Source organism: Theropithecus gelada, chromosome 15 (assembly GCF_003255815.1).
Source record: "Theropithecus gelada isolate Dixy chromosome 15, Tgel_1.0, whole genome shotgun sequence".
Lineage (NCBI taxonomy): Eukaryota > Metazoa > Chordata > Mammalia > Primates > Cercopithecidae > Theropithecus > Theropithecus gelada.
This window is the reverse complement of record NC_037683.1, coordinates 14575071-14591445: the sequence shown is the minus strand read 5'-3', so window position 1 is coordinate 14591445 and position 16375 is coordinate 14575071. Positions and strand designations below refer to the sequence as shown.

At 43.6% G+C, this 16375-nt stretch overlaps 1 protein-coding gene across 4 annotated transcripts in view; it reads right to left on the bottom strand.

Moving 5' to 3' along the window:
* Nucleotides 1-16375, bottom strand: part of NR6A1 (nuclear receptor subfamily 6 group A member 1) — a 255627-nt gene that overhangs the window by 9130 nt on the left and 230122 nt on the right. For 2 of the 4 annotated variants that reach the window (XM_025360666.1, XM_025360664.1), the window contains exons 4-7: nt 12733-12788; nt 8966-9120; nt 7074-7301; nt 4872-5126 (exon numbers count right to left, since the gene is read on the bottom strand). In XM_025360666.1, the coding sequence (XP_025216451.1) occupies nt 4872-5126; nt 7074-7301; nt 8966-9120; nt 12733-12788 (694 nt within the window). The remainder of the gene's footprint in view (nt 1-4871; nt 5127-7073; nt 7302-8965; nt 9121-12732; nt 12789-16375) is intronic. The other 2 variants (XM_025360667.1, XM_025360665.1) reach the window with 1 other exon arrangement.

Here is a 16375-nt window from a genome sequence, read left to right as displayed (position 1 = left end):
GTCACACAAGGTAGCAGTAAGAATTCAACAGATAATATATGTAAGGCACTTAAGACAGAATTTGGCATAATTGTTAGCTGTTATCACTACAAACAGCACCATCATCATCTCTCCCATTATTGTAGCAAAAATAAAAGTCTGTTTCCTGAGCCTTATAGTTAGGCAGGGAAGCTGGGAGGCAACTTTCCAGAGATCTGGCAGAAATGGAGCTGGTGCTGAGATAGAAGTGCCCATTAAAGCCCATCTAGCTCAAGGCATCTTCTCTTGAGAGGAGTCTTGATTAGGGCTAGGAGCAGTCACTGGCTGGTGCTACAATCTGCTTTAAATCAAATTCACCCGGTTCACTGTCTGATAACAGTCTGATTAAGGAATATGGGCACCATAAATTTGATTCAATATTTGAGAAGAGAAAAAGGAGGTGATCATGTATCATCTGGGAAAAGCCTTTCCATGACAGCAGGAACTCACTTGCACTCAAGAGTTGTGAAGAAGTAAAGGCCATCTGGGGGAGTGGGAGCAAGGCAGTAGCAGGCAAGGTAGGAGAGTGCTATGGCCAATTACAGACTCCACAACCTGGGTTTCTAGCAGAGAGGTTACTGCTTTCCAGTGGTTAACCTGACTCCAGAGGTTCTTCCACTTCCTATGACGTCCTAGGCAGTTCCACATGCATCTCAGACTCCACAGACACCCAAACCAAACTCATTACTCATCTCCCATCCTGTTCTTCCCTGCTCCTTCATCCTGGCTAAGAAAATTGGTGCCCACCTGCCTGGCTAGTCCAAAAACTCAGCAGTCATCTCCGACATTTTCCACTCACTGAAGTCCCACTGACTTTATCTCCTTGACATCTCTTGGCTTTGTGCTCCCCTCTCTGTCTCCACAGTCACTGCTGCTTTGTCCAGGTCTTATTTTCTTTTACCTGGGCTATGGAACAGCCTCCTTCCTACCCAGCCACGATGCTCCAGTCTTGTCCACGCCAATCCATCCTGAACTTTATTGCCATAGAAGTCTTTCTAAAATGCAACCTGTGTAATTCCTCCACTTAAAAACTTCCCAAGACTTAATACTATTTACACAACAAATCCCAAATTACTTAGATTGACATTTGAGCACCTTCATGACCTGCCTTGCCTGTATCTTTCTCTCTAGTCAATTCTCCCCTCATTTCTCTGTCTTAGATACATTCTCTTTATACCCTAAATCCACAGAATTGCTTTTGATTCCCTGCACATAGCAACCATCCAGGATCTCTAACTTCTAGGACTTTGTGTTATCTCCTACCTTCCTGTTCTCTACAATGTACCTAGAAATACCCACTTCAACGTGCAGCTCAAATGTCTGTTCCTCTCTTAAGTTTTCCCCGACCCTGCGAACAGACGTACTCACTCCTCGGTCTATGCTTGTACAGTTCTCTTCAGATGCCCCGTCATCTCCACCAACACAACCCTGCACTGTACGTTGTATCTGCTTCTTTTTGCCTCCCAGTCCCCTAAATCAAGGATACGGACTCTGAGTCAGAAACCATGTCTGCATCACCTGTGATCCCAGCTTCCTCCCCACAAAACACACAATACTCAGTAAATGGCCATGGAATCAGAACTAGTGTGTTGAAGTTTAACTGTTATTTTTCCATCGATGGATTCCACAGTAGAGTCCAACAACAAATCCATTTCCTCTTCTCAGAACCCACTTGACAGCTCAGCAGCAACACACGTTCTAAAGACAGCAACGTTCAATAAAACTTTATGTGATGATAAAAATGATCTTAATTTGTACTAGCAGCCACTAGCCATGTGGCTATTGAGCACTTGAAATGTGGCTGGTGCAAATGAGAACTACATTTCTATTTTTAATAAATTTGTATTTTAAAAGCCACATGAGGCTAGTGGCTACCATAGTGGACGGTACAGCTTTAGATCCTCCTTGATTAGAAAAATTCCTACCAAGGAAGGAAGTTTCCTTACTACTGCTGTTACTGACTTTTGCCTTGGTCTTGGGGCTTAAGGGCCTGGCTACAGTGAAGTGGGATGCCTTATGAAGCTCAAAGCCAAAGAGAACCCTGTAAAGCCAGCGACCCTTCCCTGCCTGCAGAGGGCCTGGGCAAACCCATTACTCAGGAGTGGAGTCCAAAGGCTGATCCTGTAGTCCCAGGCTAAACTGGTAGATTCCAGGCACCCAGAAAGGCTGGGCTCCTTGGGCCAGCTCTGCAAACCCTGACAGCATCAGAGCAGACTGACTGCTATCCAAACACCCCTATGGAGCAGAGTTATGCAGCAGGAGACAGGAATTTGATGGAAACAATGAATTAGAGGCTCTGGACAAGGGGTTAGGTCAACTGCAAAATCAGATAGCTCTGTTTACCAGACAGAGTGTCAGCTGGGTTCAAAACTCTGTCATTTATAGATCACCCTGAAGCCAGTAAGCATCATTAATAAGGAAATATTAGAAAACAAGTACAGAGGGTCAGCAAGCTGAATCCCCCCTCCCCTAGCTGTGCAAAGGGCCCTTGCAAGTCTTGGAGCACTGTTCTCTGCTTGAGCCTTGGTTTGTCTTTATGCCACAACTGGGTGGCAGGGGGAGATGGACTCCAGTTCTGTGAAGAAAAGTGTAAGAGCTGCTACTTTCCCCTCTCCAGCTTTCATGGATAGGGGCACCTTTTTTTCTTTCTTTTTGAAACAGAGTCTTGCTCTGTCACCCAGGCTGAAGTGCAGTGGCACAAACTCGGCTCACTGCAAGCTCTGCCTACCCGGGTTCACACCATTCTCCTGTCTCAGCCTCCAAAGTAGCTGGGACTACAGGTGCCCGCCACCACGCCCGGCTAATTTTTGTATTTTTAGTAGAGACGGGGTTTCACCGTGTTAGCCAGGATGGTCTCGATCTCCTGACCTCGTGATCCGCCCACCTCGGCCTCCCAAAGTGCTGGGATTACAGGCGTGAGCTACCGCGCCCAGCCAGGGGCACCTTTTCTTTTCTTCTTGGTGCCCTGGAATCCCATGACTTTTGAACTAGCCAATAAAGGTCATTTATTGAAATGTCTATTTACGAATTAAGCATTATAAGACTTTTTTTTTTTTTTTTCTGAGATGGAGTTTCACTCTTGTTGCCCAGGCTGGAGTGCAATGGCACAATCTCGGCTCACTGCAACTTCCACCTCCCAAGTTCAAGCAATTCTCCTGCCTCAGCCTCCCGAGTAGCTGGGATTACAGGCATGCGCCACCATGCCTGGCTAATTTTTGTAGAGACAGGGTTTCTCCATGTCAGTCAGGCTGGTCTCGAACTCCCAACCTCAGATGATCCACTTGCCTTGGCCTCTCAAAGTGCCGGGATGTGCAGGTGTGAGCCACATGCCTGGCTATAAGACTTTTCATATGGATTAATTAACAAGGCAGAAAGTCATCTCAGCAGATCATTTGTCTTGATTTTAGGGGTCAGAAAATATGGTCGCCCTGTGCTCCAGGTCTGCAGAGTAAATGAGTAAAAAGTGTGCTTGGACAGGCCCCAGAACAGCAGGGAGACTACCCACTCTGGACAAGGAGGTTATAAGGATACTGGCCAGCTGAGATAAAATTTTATGCCAGAAAATGACAAAGAGAATAGCTCAGTCTTCTAGTCCTATGCTTTCAACATCTCACCACATCTCATATGGACTCAAAGAACCTAAGCTTTTCAGGCAGGCAGGCATATGCTCAAATCTAAGGCTCTGGATTCAAATCCCAAACCCTTATGGGGAAGTCTCTTTCTGAACTTCAGTTTTCTCATCTATAAAATAGGCACACCACCACCTATAAGGCCGGAGGCTGTGAGAAAGAAAGAAGACAATTAAAAATATCTAGCCTAAGCCAGGCACGGCGGCTCACACCTGTAATCCCAGCACTTTGGGAGGCCGAGGCAGGCGGATCACGAGGTCAGGAGATAGAGACCATCCTGGCTAACATGGTGAAACTCCATCTCTACTAAATACACAAAAAATTAGCCAGGCATGGTGGTGGGCGCCTGTAGTCCCAGTTACTCAGGAGGCTAAGGCGGGAGAATGGCGTGAACCTGGGAGGCGGAGCTTGCAGTGAGCCAAGATCACACCACTGCCCTCCAGCCTGGGTGACAGAGACACTGTCTCAAAAAAACAAATCTAGCCTAGTGCCTGGCACACTATAGGTACCAAAATGACCCCTAGGTCTTTTTCCTGGATTGTAAATTCCAGTTCAAAGCCCCTCTTGCCTTGTAGGCAGAATTTACATTTTTGTTTTTCCTGGATGTGTTATCTCAGTAATCCAAGTATAATAAAGATCAGCTGGGTGTGGTGGCTCATGTCTGTAATCCCAGCACTTTGAGAGGCTAAGGCGGGTGGATCACTTGAGGTCAGCAGTTTGAGACCAGCCTGGCCAACATGGTGAAACCCTGTCTCTAGTAAAAATACAAAAATTAGCCAGGTGTGGTGGCAGGCACCTGTAATCCCAACTACTTGGGAGGCTGAGGCAGGAGAATCACTTGAACCAGGGAGGCAGAGGTTGCAGTGAGCCAAGATCATGCCACTATACTCCAGCCTGGGTGCCAGAGTGAGACTCTGTCTCAAAAAATAATTTTTAAAAAAACTACAGCTTAGCATTCTGCTAAGCTTGAATACAAAAAATTTATTCTTAACAACCATCTTACTGGGGAAATTCCGTTATCACTCCATTTTACCAGTTCAGAACCTGAGGATCAGAGACTTGGCTAAGGTCACAAATCTAATGAGTGGCAGAGTGAGGATTCAAATCCAGGCCTATGTGGTGTAGTGCCTATCCTCTATCCTCTGAAGGGCCAGGCAACTCAGCCTTACAGAGATGACAATGGTTTGGTTGTTTGGTATTTCCTCCCCAGCCAGGAGCCCTCACCTGTGTAATTCTTCATCGGAGGGTGAGTACTTGGCAGTGACATCAGCCAGTTCCCCAAAGATCTGCTTGCTGTAAACGGTGAGGGAGGACAGCAGGATTAGCTCCTGCCATGTGGAGCTCAAGAGGCACGTGTAATCCTTGATTGAGAGCTCGCAGAAGAAAGGCAGTTTCTTGATCCAGGCAATCTGCCTAAAGAGCAGCTCGTCGGCCAGGCGGCAAAGCAGGGCAAACAGTTCTGCCTGTGTCACAGCGTATCTGAGGGGCAGGGACAGGGGAAAATCACTTCCATTGGTCAGAGGGTGAGGATGAGGGTACAGAGAAAAGGTAGTCCCAAGGGCACAAAGGGACTCTGGCAATGGGCTCCTTGCTCCATGCCCACAGGTCTCCAGTTCCATTCAGTGTGATTTTCTGATAAAGGGGGAGGGCTGAGGCGCACAGCAAGCTCAGGGCTGGAGAGGTGGGTCTGATGAGGAAAGGCTGCTGAGGGGAAAGGAGACTTAGAAATGTGTGCAATTGGCTGGGTGCAATGGCTCATGCCTGTAATCCCAGCACTTTGGGAGGCCAAGGCAGGTGGATCACTTGAGGTCAGGAGTTCGAGACCAGCCTGGCCAACATGGTGAAACCCCATCTCTACTAAAAACACAAAATTTAGCTGGGTGTGGTGGCACATGCCTGTAATCCCAGCTACTCAAGAGGCTGAGGCAGAAGAATCACTTGAACCTGAGAGGCAGAGGTTGCAGTAAGCCAAGATCGTGCCACTGCATTCCAGCCTGGGCGACAGAGCAAGACTGTCTTAAAAAAAAAAAAAAAAAAAAAAGAGAGAGAGAAACGTGTCCAATTGTCAGGGAATATGACTTTTATTGTTGGTGTTCTCTAATGTTCCATGTCTTAGAGAAAATCCCAGTCACTCCTGTTCAAGTTCTGGCAATGGAACTCTAATGGGGTGGATCTGATGCCCACCCAACAAAGGAACTGGACAAAAATAAGCCTCACATCCAGACCGCTGAAGAGAACAGAACAAGTTCAGAAGCTTTTTCTGCTCTCAGTCCACCCCCTGGTGGTGAGTTCAGGAACCAGCATTGCTCAGCCTTTCCTTTAAGCTAAAGCTGGAATAAAAGGGGCCTTTGAGACCACAGACCCACAGACCCAAGAGTTTCAGCTTCCTTCCTCTCAAGGCCCCTTGCCAAGACTTTTCCTCACACTCCTACATCTAAATTTTTTTTTTTTTTCTGAGACGGAATTTCGCTCTGCCGCCCAGAACTGGAGTGCAGTGGCGCAATCTCGGCTCACTGCAAGCTCCACTTCCCGGGTTCAAGCAATTCTCCTGCCTCAGCTTCCTGAGTAGCTGGGTTTACAGGCACGCGCCACCATACCCAGCTAATTTTTGTATTTTTAGTACACATGGGGTTTCATCATGTTGGCCAGGCTCGTCCGGAACTCGTAACCTTGTGATCTGCCCACCTAGGCCTCCGAAAGTGCTGGGATTACAGGCATGAGCCACCACGCCCGGTTTCCTACATCCAGATTTATAAAGGGTTTGTGTGACCTCCTTGTGGGTAGATATTTTAATCTCCTCTTCTGAAACTGGAGACTAGCTTAAGAAATCTCAGTGTATGTTCCTTGGAGGTCTAAGCTTGGTAACACACATTCGCTTATGCTCTAGGCCAAGGAGTAATGGATGCAGCAATGGGTAGGCCCGAAGGCTGAACTATACGGCTGACTAAAGACTGGAAGAATACTCCTTCCACCCACTCGAGTCTGCACCTAAAGTGGTCACGTGCCACCAGGCTAGCCATGGGGATGCTGGTGAGGGGTGCAGACAGGCTACAACCAGCTAGGGCTTTGTGAAGGAGCCTATATTGGATATATGACTATCCCCAGAATTACTGCTCATCTCTATCACGGAAGTGCTCCGACCCATGCCAGGACCTGGCTTACCTAGGCCCAAGCAGAAACAAAGGCCCTTCTATCTCAATTCCACAGGAACTGGAAAGTAACCTCAACTCTATGAGAAATGATGCTTAAGGAAAAAATAAGGGATCACTGGTTTCAAAGATTAGCACAGATTTGTCCCCTGATGCTTGAGTCATTATTCGCCCAACTCATTCTGAAGCCACAGGTATAGCAGCCAGGGACGTGAGTGGGTGTGGGGTCAGGACACTTTGAGACTGCAAGGGGCCAAGAAGGACGGAGCTCACTCACCCATCTTCGATCAACATGGGCGTGCCCAGTGGCTCCAGGTCCTCGGCTGATAACAGCTGGTGAATCAGACTGTATGACTGGGGATCCAGGCTGCGAGCTTGTGGGGGCAGAAGCGGTGAGTGGCCAGAATAGCTAAAAAGGTGCGGTATGTATTGGTAATGTGGAGGCACAGACATTCCCATGTACTGTTCCCTGAATGCCATGAATCCATTTAGTTCCACAGACCTACTGGAGAGAAAAGTCTTGCATCAAACAGAGCCATGGCAAGTCTAGTAATTACTCAAAGGAAGTGAGCCAGAAGGTGACTTTAGGTATTCTTTGGCCATGAGGTCTGGGTCTTCATCAAGCCAGGGGGCATAATTAATAGTTAAATTCATGTCTCTCCAACTAGATTCCCATCTGTGAGACAAAGACTCTATGGGTATATGAATGTCGGGGTCACCACTGGACACTAAGTGCATGGCAGAGTAGGTAATGAATAAATATTGGTTGAATGAATTCTTTGTATAGGTACCATGTCTGGACAGTTTTTTAACAGATGGCAAAGTGGGTATACATATTACTGCTAGGAAAACTAAGGCACAGACAGGCTAAGTGCCTGGCTACAAAACAAATCCAGCACCTAGCAAGGAACCCGGCATGCAGCAACAACCCCCTAAATAGTCCAAGGAAGGAACAAACTAAGGGACACCTGAATGGGATAAAAGCTTTAATTAAATATGAAGAGAAAGGTAGATTTTTGCCTTCCTTTTCTTTCTTGCAGAAAGCTAACCACTCTATCAACTAATTAAAAAAAAAAAAAAACTAAGCCAGCCACAGTGGTGTGCACCTACAGTTTCAGCTACTTGGGAGGTTGAGGTGGGAGGATCACTTAAGGCTAGGAATTTGAGACAAGCCTGGGCAACATAGCAAGACTTCATCTCTTTTTTTTTAAAAAAGTATTTAAAAAAAAAAAAAAGTCTTGCCATATTGCCCAGGCTGGTCTTGAACTCCTGGACTTAAGCAATCTACCCACCTTGACCTCCCAAAGTGCTGGGAATACAGGTGTGAGCCACCATGCCTGGCATCTCTTAAGAAAAAAAAAATCCTCCAGCTTTTGCCTAAGTGTATCTCCTATAATTGGGGCTGGCAAACTTTGGTTTGCAAGCTAAATCCAGCCCACTGCCTATTTTGGAACACAGCCATGCTCACTGGTTCACATACTGTCCATGGCCATGGTTGTTTTTACACTACAAAGGCAGAATGGAGAAGTTGAGCTCCAAACCACTAGGCCCGGAAAGCTGAAAATATTTACTATCTGGCCTTTGCAGAAAAAGTTTGTCAATTTATATCCTATAAGAAAGGTTTCTGGGGAAAGGAAACCTTCCCTAATAGCTGAAGGCTCTATTTCACACCTGACAACTAACTAAAGATATGCTTGAACCAAGAGTTTCTAAGTTTGTATTCACTGATAGCAGCATATCTGACTGGCTTACAAAGTCTTCAATGTTTCTTAGAATTTATAAGTGAAAAACATTGACTCTTGTGAGGCAGAGAAATTATAGTTTAATTCAAAACTGTCAAAAAGGTTTATTTCAGTGATAAAATAAACGAGAGAAAATGGCTACATTAAAAATGTTATTCTGTTAGGTGAAGAATACATGGGCATGGATAGAAGCTACAGCACTTTATCAGTCTGCAGAAGAGACCACTGACATTTTCAAGGTCTTTAGCATAAAAGGGGCTGGGAAACACTGTTTTCAATCATCCTGACCCCTACTCCAAGAGTCTGAGGGAGCAACAGTACAATGGCTGAGACAGCCTGGCAGGGACACTCAGCCAGAGGTTTTCTGTGGGTCTCCCCTTGGTGGGGGATCCCTAGATGATGATCATGGGTTTGCCTTAAAGCTCACCTGGAGGACAGTGTGGAGCCTGGTGAGGGCTGGTTGCTCTCCGAAGCCCTGTTCCCAGGGGAACTGTGGTCACTATCACCATGGTTGCTCCAGTGATTGGCCTCTTCCTCAAACTCCTGCCCAGACATGATCCTTTCGATTTCTTCTTCTGATATCTTTGACAAGGAATTGAGACATGTTAGATGGGTGCTCAAGACACTCTCTGTTCTTTCTTCAGGACTGAGAGCTTATTTAAATCTCATAGTATTTCCCAGAAACCTAGGTTCCCTCTCCTCGATCCCCATACTCCGGGCCTCTCACTAATCTTAGGACAGCATGCCTTCCTTCCTCCTGGCACCATGGCCCTTCGTGGCCTTCCTCCTACTCATTTATACTACTCTCAAGCCATGAAGCCTCGAGGTTCTTTCAACTCCTTTTTGTCCTTGAGGCTATTCTTTCCTAACCCTGAAACACCACTCCTCAATGACAATCTCCTACTTGTCCTTTAAGATTCAATTCAAATGTCACCTCTTGCCAGGCATGGTGGCTCATGCCTGTAATCCCAAAACTTTGGGAGTTCCAGAAGTTCAAGACCAGCCTGGGCAACATGGTGAAACCCATCTCTACAAAAAATAGAAAAATTAGTTGGGCCTGGTGGTGCATGCCTGTAGTCCTAGCTACTCAAGAGACTGAGGCAGGAGATTCTGGCCTAAGCTCAGAAGACTGAGGCTCTAGTGAGCCATGATCGCACTAACCCACCCCAGCCTGGGTGACAGAGCAAGACCCTGTCTCAAAAGAAGACAAAACAAAACCAAACAAAAAAACCCCAAATGTCATGTCCTTTGTGAGGCTTTCTACCACCACATTTTGGATACTCTCTTCAACAAACAGTGCTGGGAAAACTACATCCACGTGCCCCGCCCCCACCCCCCAAAAGACGTCGAACCCTTATACCGTTCACAGACGTCAACCTCAAAATAGATTAAATATTTAAATATAAGACCTAAAACTATAAAACTCCTTGGAGAAAACACAGGGGAAAATCTTCATAAAACTGGTCTTGGCAGTGATTTCTTGGATACAACACCAAAAGTACAGAAAACAGAACAAAACTAGCCAAGTGTGACTACATTAAACTAAACAGCTTCTGTGCAACAAAGGAAACAATCAACAGGGTAAAAAGATACCCTATGAAATGGGAGAATATATTACCATACATTTGATAAGGGGTCAACATCCACAATATACAAGGAACTCCCGTAACTCAGTAACAGAAAACAAAACAAAACAAAACACATTGAAAAATGAACAAGAAACTTGAGCAGACATTTCTCCAAAGAAGACATATGACCAATAGGTATATAAAAAGATGCTCAACATCACTTATCATCAGGAAAATACAAATCAAAACTTGAAGATATTAACTCACACCTGTTAGGATGTCTGTTATATGCAAAAGAAGACAACAACAACAACCAAAAAAACCCAAAAACAAACAAACAAAAAAGTCCAGAAAATAGTAAGTGCTGGCAAGGACGTGAAGAAATGGAAACCTTGTGCACCGTTAGTGGGAATGTAAAATGGTGCAACCACTATGGAAAATAGCATGGAGGGTCCCAAAAAAGGTAAAAATAGAACCACCATAGGATCCAGCAATCCCATCTACGGGTATTTATCCAAAAGAACTGAAATCAGGATTGTGAAGAGATAACTGCACTCCCACGTTCACTGCAGCATTATTCAAAATAGTCAAGAAGTGAATACAACGTGTAAGTGTCCGATGACAGAGAAATGCATAAGAAAATGTGATATACACATAAAACACCTTAAAAAAGAAGGAAGTCATTATAAGCTATACCAAGGATGAACCATGATGACATTACACCAAGTGAAATAAACTAGTCACAGAAGCACAAATACTGCATGACTCCACTTTATGAGGTATCTAAAGTAGTCAAACTCTTATAAGCAGAAAGTGGAATGATGGCTGCCATGGGCAAAGGGAGAGGAAAATGAGGAACTGTTGTCTAATGGGTATAGCGTTTCAGTCACATAAGATGAAAAAGTTCTAAAGATTTGCTGTATCAGAGTGTGCATATAGTTAACAACACTGTACTATGTGATTAAAATTTTGTTTAAAAGGTAGATTTCATGTTATATGGTTTTTACTTCTGCCATAATAAAAAAGAGCAGCTATTAGTCCAGACCAAAAAACAAAAAGAATTTATGAGACATATATCTGACTTGAAAAACGAGAATAAAAATGTTTTAGAAAAAAAGAATAAATACAGCAGAGTTGGGAGTCACACAGCCTGACGGAATGTATGCTGTGCTCATGTGACAGAAAATCCTCCAAACATCATCAGTGTATGTCTTAAGACAACTGTGAACACCTTTCTTTCATTCCCTCACATTTAACTGGCTAAATCCTATAAATTTACCCAGTAAATATCTCTTGAGTCTATTATCTCCCCTCAATCTGCACTGCCATTGCTCTGCTTTAACTATTATCTGTATCTCTCATCTGTACTTCTGTAAAAACCTTCTAACTGCTTTCTCTCTCCCTCAGTTTCACTCATCCTCACCTCACTCCTCACAAACCATTTCTACCTGCCAGAATGATCTTTCTAAAATGCAAATCTAAATAAAACCTTTTAGTAGTTGCCTCTTGGCTCACACCAGTAACAATAATAGTTTTTAAAATTTTTATTTTATTTTGGTAGACACAGAGTCTGTCTTGCTATGTCGCCCAGGCTAGTCTTGAACTCCTGGCCTCAAGCAATCTTCCTGCCTCAGCCACCCAAAGTGCTGGGATTACAGGCGTGTGTCACTGCTCCTGGCCACTAGTAATTCCTAAGGCATGCTCTCTGCCTACTAGTGTGCCAAGGGATTCACCTGATGGGCAGAAATATATCCAATTTTCTACCCTCATGAAGCTCTTCTGCTGGCAAGTAAGAACAATGAGTAAGAACAAGTGGTGTAGGCTGGTCCCACAAAGACTTTTCCTAAGGAGCTGTAGTCAAAGACAGTTGAAGGCCACTCCCTAATGAACTGATTCCAAATTCAAGGAATCTGCCTTATCTTCTGCCACTCTACTACATGTGCCCAATGTTCCAGCCTAACTGAACAAACTCCTTGTCATAAAGATTCATCTTTGGGTCTTTTCACAGTCTATTTTCTTGAGTGTCTCTAGTCCCCAACCACGGCTATTCTAGCCCAAGCAGAATAGATGCCCCTCCCTCTGTAGTCCCTGAGCATCCTCTGTTACCTCTCACCTTACTATTATGTCTGTTTACCTATCTGTCTCTCCCATTAGACTGAGTTCACAGTATAGGGCCTGGAAGAGTAGGAACTCAGTAAATGTTTGTGGGACTGAATGGGGGTATATCATTCCTACTCTACAATAAGACAATAATACCCTGCTGGTACATTTTTTAGATGAAACGAACAGCAAAGTAGTCCTGCTCATTTCTGCCAGGCTTACTTATCTATAACCTTAAGGGTTGATCAAAAAATCCTCTGCATGGTTCAGAACCATAAGTGGGTTCACTGTCTGTGAAATCCTTAGAAAAGGCTGAGGGATCACGAGAAGAGCTTTAATCATTAACTTACATATTTAAGATTTTCAAAGCACTTTCACATCCAGGCTGTAAAAGCACTTTTACAGAAATGAAAACAAAGATGGCTCTCCTCAGCAGCAGATGAAGGAATCAAGGTGAGCAGTTTCAGGAACAGCTGGAGCCCTGGGCTTCCAGGATGGACCACAGGGATTGAGGTCTAGAACTCACCTGGACTGGCCCAATGCTCTTATTCCGGCCTCCAGGCATGCCATCTTCTCTGATAGCTGAAAGGAAACATAAGTCAAGAAAGGCAGTCAGAAGCACACTCATATAACTTTTAGCACAAAAAGAGAATTTGCTTGGCCAAAAGCGTAAGAGAGTAATTAGTGAATCCAAGATTAAACACAGGTCCTTCTGGACCCAAAGCACACACTTCTTTCTATTATTCCAGGTTCCTTCATAGGCAACAATATTTTTGGGCCCCCAAGGCATTCTGTACCTATTACACACACTGTATACATTCAATATGTTTAAAAAAGGTGATAGTACTGTTTACTAGTCCTTCAGTTACAAATATCCCGCCAGGATGATGCATCTTAAGGTTTTGACAAATTCTAGGGGAGGGACAGAGTATTTCCATTTTTAAATAAAACAGTTTTTATTCCCAGCCTACTGAGCATTTTCTAAGTATAAAAAGCATCCTTTAAGTAATATCTCCTGACTAAGAATAACAACTACTACTAATATTATCATCACTGTTTATGGAACACTTAACACGGGGGCATAGAGAGGAACCCCTGATTTGCAATTATAGTAGGACCACAGTATTAGGCAATCCTTTCCAGAAAAGAAAACTTCTGAACTGAGTATTAAAGGTTAAGTGGGATTTAGGCAGCTAGGAAAAGAGTGCTCCAGATTGAGCGAACAGTGTACAAAAAAGCAAGCTGAAGATAAAAATGAGCTCTTTTTTCTGGAAACTTCCAAGTGGCTTAATCTGGCTAAAGCATGGGGGAAAGGTGGCCTACGCGGGGGAAGAGTAGCATGAGATAAGGGTAGAAAGGCCAATTGGGCTTAGATCATAAAGAGCCTTGAATGCCAGACTAGGGTATAACTTTAGCTAAGGAGCTTGAGAACAAGAAGGAATGTAAGGGGGCACTGTGGTCATATTGGGATTTAAAAAAATCTTTGTGACAGCCACTGTGGAGGGTAGCTTGAAAAGGGTTAATGTTAACAATGACAGAAGATAAGCTAATGACATTATGTAACAGCAGGCCTTACCAGGATATACCTGCCACTTTAAAAAATTAACATAAGGAATCTAGAAAGTTCCTGAGGCAGGCACTGATTGCCTCAAAAGGTGGGAGCTCCAAGTATAACCCTGTTTCTGAGGTAACTAAAAGGCTGACAGGAAATTCAGAATTAAGTAAGTTAGGGTCCAAATCCTGTTTCTTCCTGGTCTGTATAATTATGAACAAGTTTCTTTGCCTCTCTGGATTTTAGTTTACTGAAATGAAAAGAGGGAATATTGATACTTGTTTTATGTTACATTACATAAAACGGTATGGCTAAAACACCAACCCTAGGGCCTGGCATGTAAAGTAAGCACTTAGTAACTAATCCTTCCCTCTCCCTAGCCTCTTTGAGTTAAAAATCCAAGTTTCTATTCTCAACTTTGCTAGAATCTTAATATTTTCATCTGCTAAGTGGAGGCAACATGGTCAGTCTGCATTATAAAAAGCTGTTGTGAATTTAGAGTAAGAAACATACATAGCCTATGTTAGAGCTAGATGTATGCTGCTTATTGGCTGGGAGGTCTCTTTCCATTTAATTTCAAGGCCTAAAATCCTTACAATCGCTTCTCTGCTATTCCATGGTCAATGACAGTCTTTGGATATTTCTATTTCTAATAACAATATCTCACATGTCTTTATTTCAGTTCACAGGTAGAGAACAAAGATCTGTCACTGGAATACGACACCAAATATATTACTAGTTCAGCTGTTATCTCATTTTCACTGTCCTGGAGGTGTGAAAATAATGCAACATACTTTACTTTTCATTTAAAGGGCCACATGTCTTAAATATTTACATCTTGCCAATCTCTTGTTCTGAAATTCAAAAGCTCATCGGCCGGGCACAGTGGCTCACGCTTGTAATCCCAGCACTTTGGGAGGCTGAGAGGGCAGATCACCTGAGGTTGGGAGTTTGAGACCAGCCTGATCAACATGGAGAAACCATGTTTCACTAAAAATTCAAAATCAGCCAGGCATGGTGGCACATGCCTGTAATACCAGCTACTCGGGAGGCTGAGGCAGGAGAACGGCTTGAACCCGGGAGGTGGAGGTTGCAGTGAGCCGAGATGGTGCCATTGTACTCCAGCCTGGGCAACAAGAGCAAAACTCCATCTCAAAAAAAAAGTTCATCTTCTTCCTCGACCCCACCCAGAATAAGAAATGATAGAAATCTACTATGTGTTACATACTGTTCTCTGAGGTAAAATAACTCATGAGTAAAGTATTAGTATCACTCCCATTGAAGAGATGGATCTAAGGCTCACAGAAATGAAGTATTTTGCTGGAAGAGACAGAAACTAAAGAGCAGAATCAGGGTTGGAACCCACGCTATCAGACTCTAAGACCAGACTTCTTTCAGAGAAACATAAGATACTTTTAGGTGGTGCATAAACTCTTAATTATACATTCTTAATTACTAATTATTCTCATTTACATTATTATTAAGTATTAATTATTCTTAAATTATACATTTATTCTGATGTGCAACTCACTGAGGTGGTAAAAAATTGCCTTTAAAAATTAACTTTGATTTTTAAAAGTTACTGAAAGACTAATATAAACAGCAATGCCCATTTAGAGATGATAAAATTGGTCAAGATGCCATGAAGCCGCCTGAAGTGTGGAAATCAATACAATGTGCCACAGTGCCTCTGTTAAAAACAAAAACTTGGAGCATAGTTTCAAACTTATAATGTTCTTGCACATATGTATGTTATCTCATTTGATCCTCACAACCACCTTGGAAGGTGTATTATTCTCCCACGCATTTTTGAGATGAGAAAACAGAGCTCAGAGAGGTAAAGAGATTTGCTCAAGGTTACTCAGAGAAAAACTGACAGAGCTGGAGTTTCCATTTAGATCTTCTGATTCTAAAGCTGTGCTTGTTCCTAGATGCCACACTGAACTAACACGTTTTTCAGCAGGGTTAAAGTCTATCTGGCAGTGATTTGATTAAAAAGAACAAATGGCTCCTGTGTGCAGTTATTACAGGAATGGTTCTGCTGTAACTCTTATCTAAGTCTAAGAAAGAGAATGGCCCTAGCCATGGCGCTTCTATCTTCTCAAAAGGCACCACAAATACTTTTTCTGCTTTGGAACTCATATGCCTCCCATTCTTCATTCGCTTGGGCCTAGGCAGTCAACAGAACCCAGAAACCACAAATAACAAAGCTAACTACATCAAAGTTCCACTCAAAACCTGTTGGTGGTGCCTTTGGTCCATGGGCCAAATCTAAGCTCCTGAGCATGGCATTCAAGACCATCTATCATCTGGTTCTGCTGGGACCCCTCACCCTCATCTCTGGCATAAATGCTATGCCCTAATGCTATACCCTAATGCTACACCCTACATATAGAGAACTATTTGTTAGTCTTTGAACACGCTATTCTGTTTTACATAGTTCTGTCTCTTAGTATGTTCCCTGTACTCAGAAAGAAACTTAAAGTGGAAAAATCTGGCAACACCACCTTCCCTAAGTGACATCATAACAACCAAGTGATTTAAGTTAATATCACCAATAATGGGTATACACTTACATCATGTGCTCTTGATATTATGGACTAAGAAGGACACAACA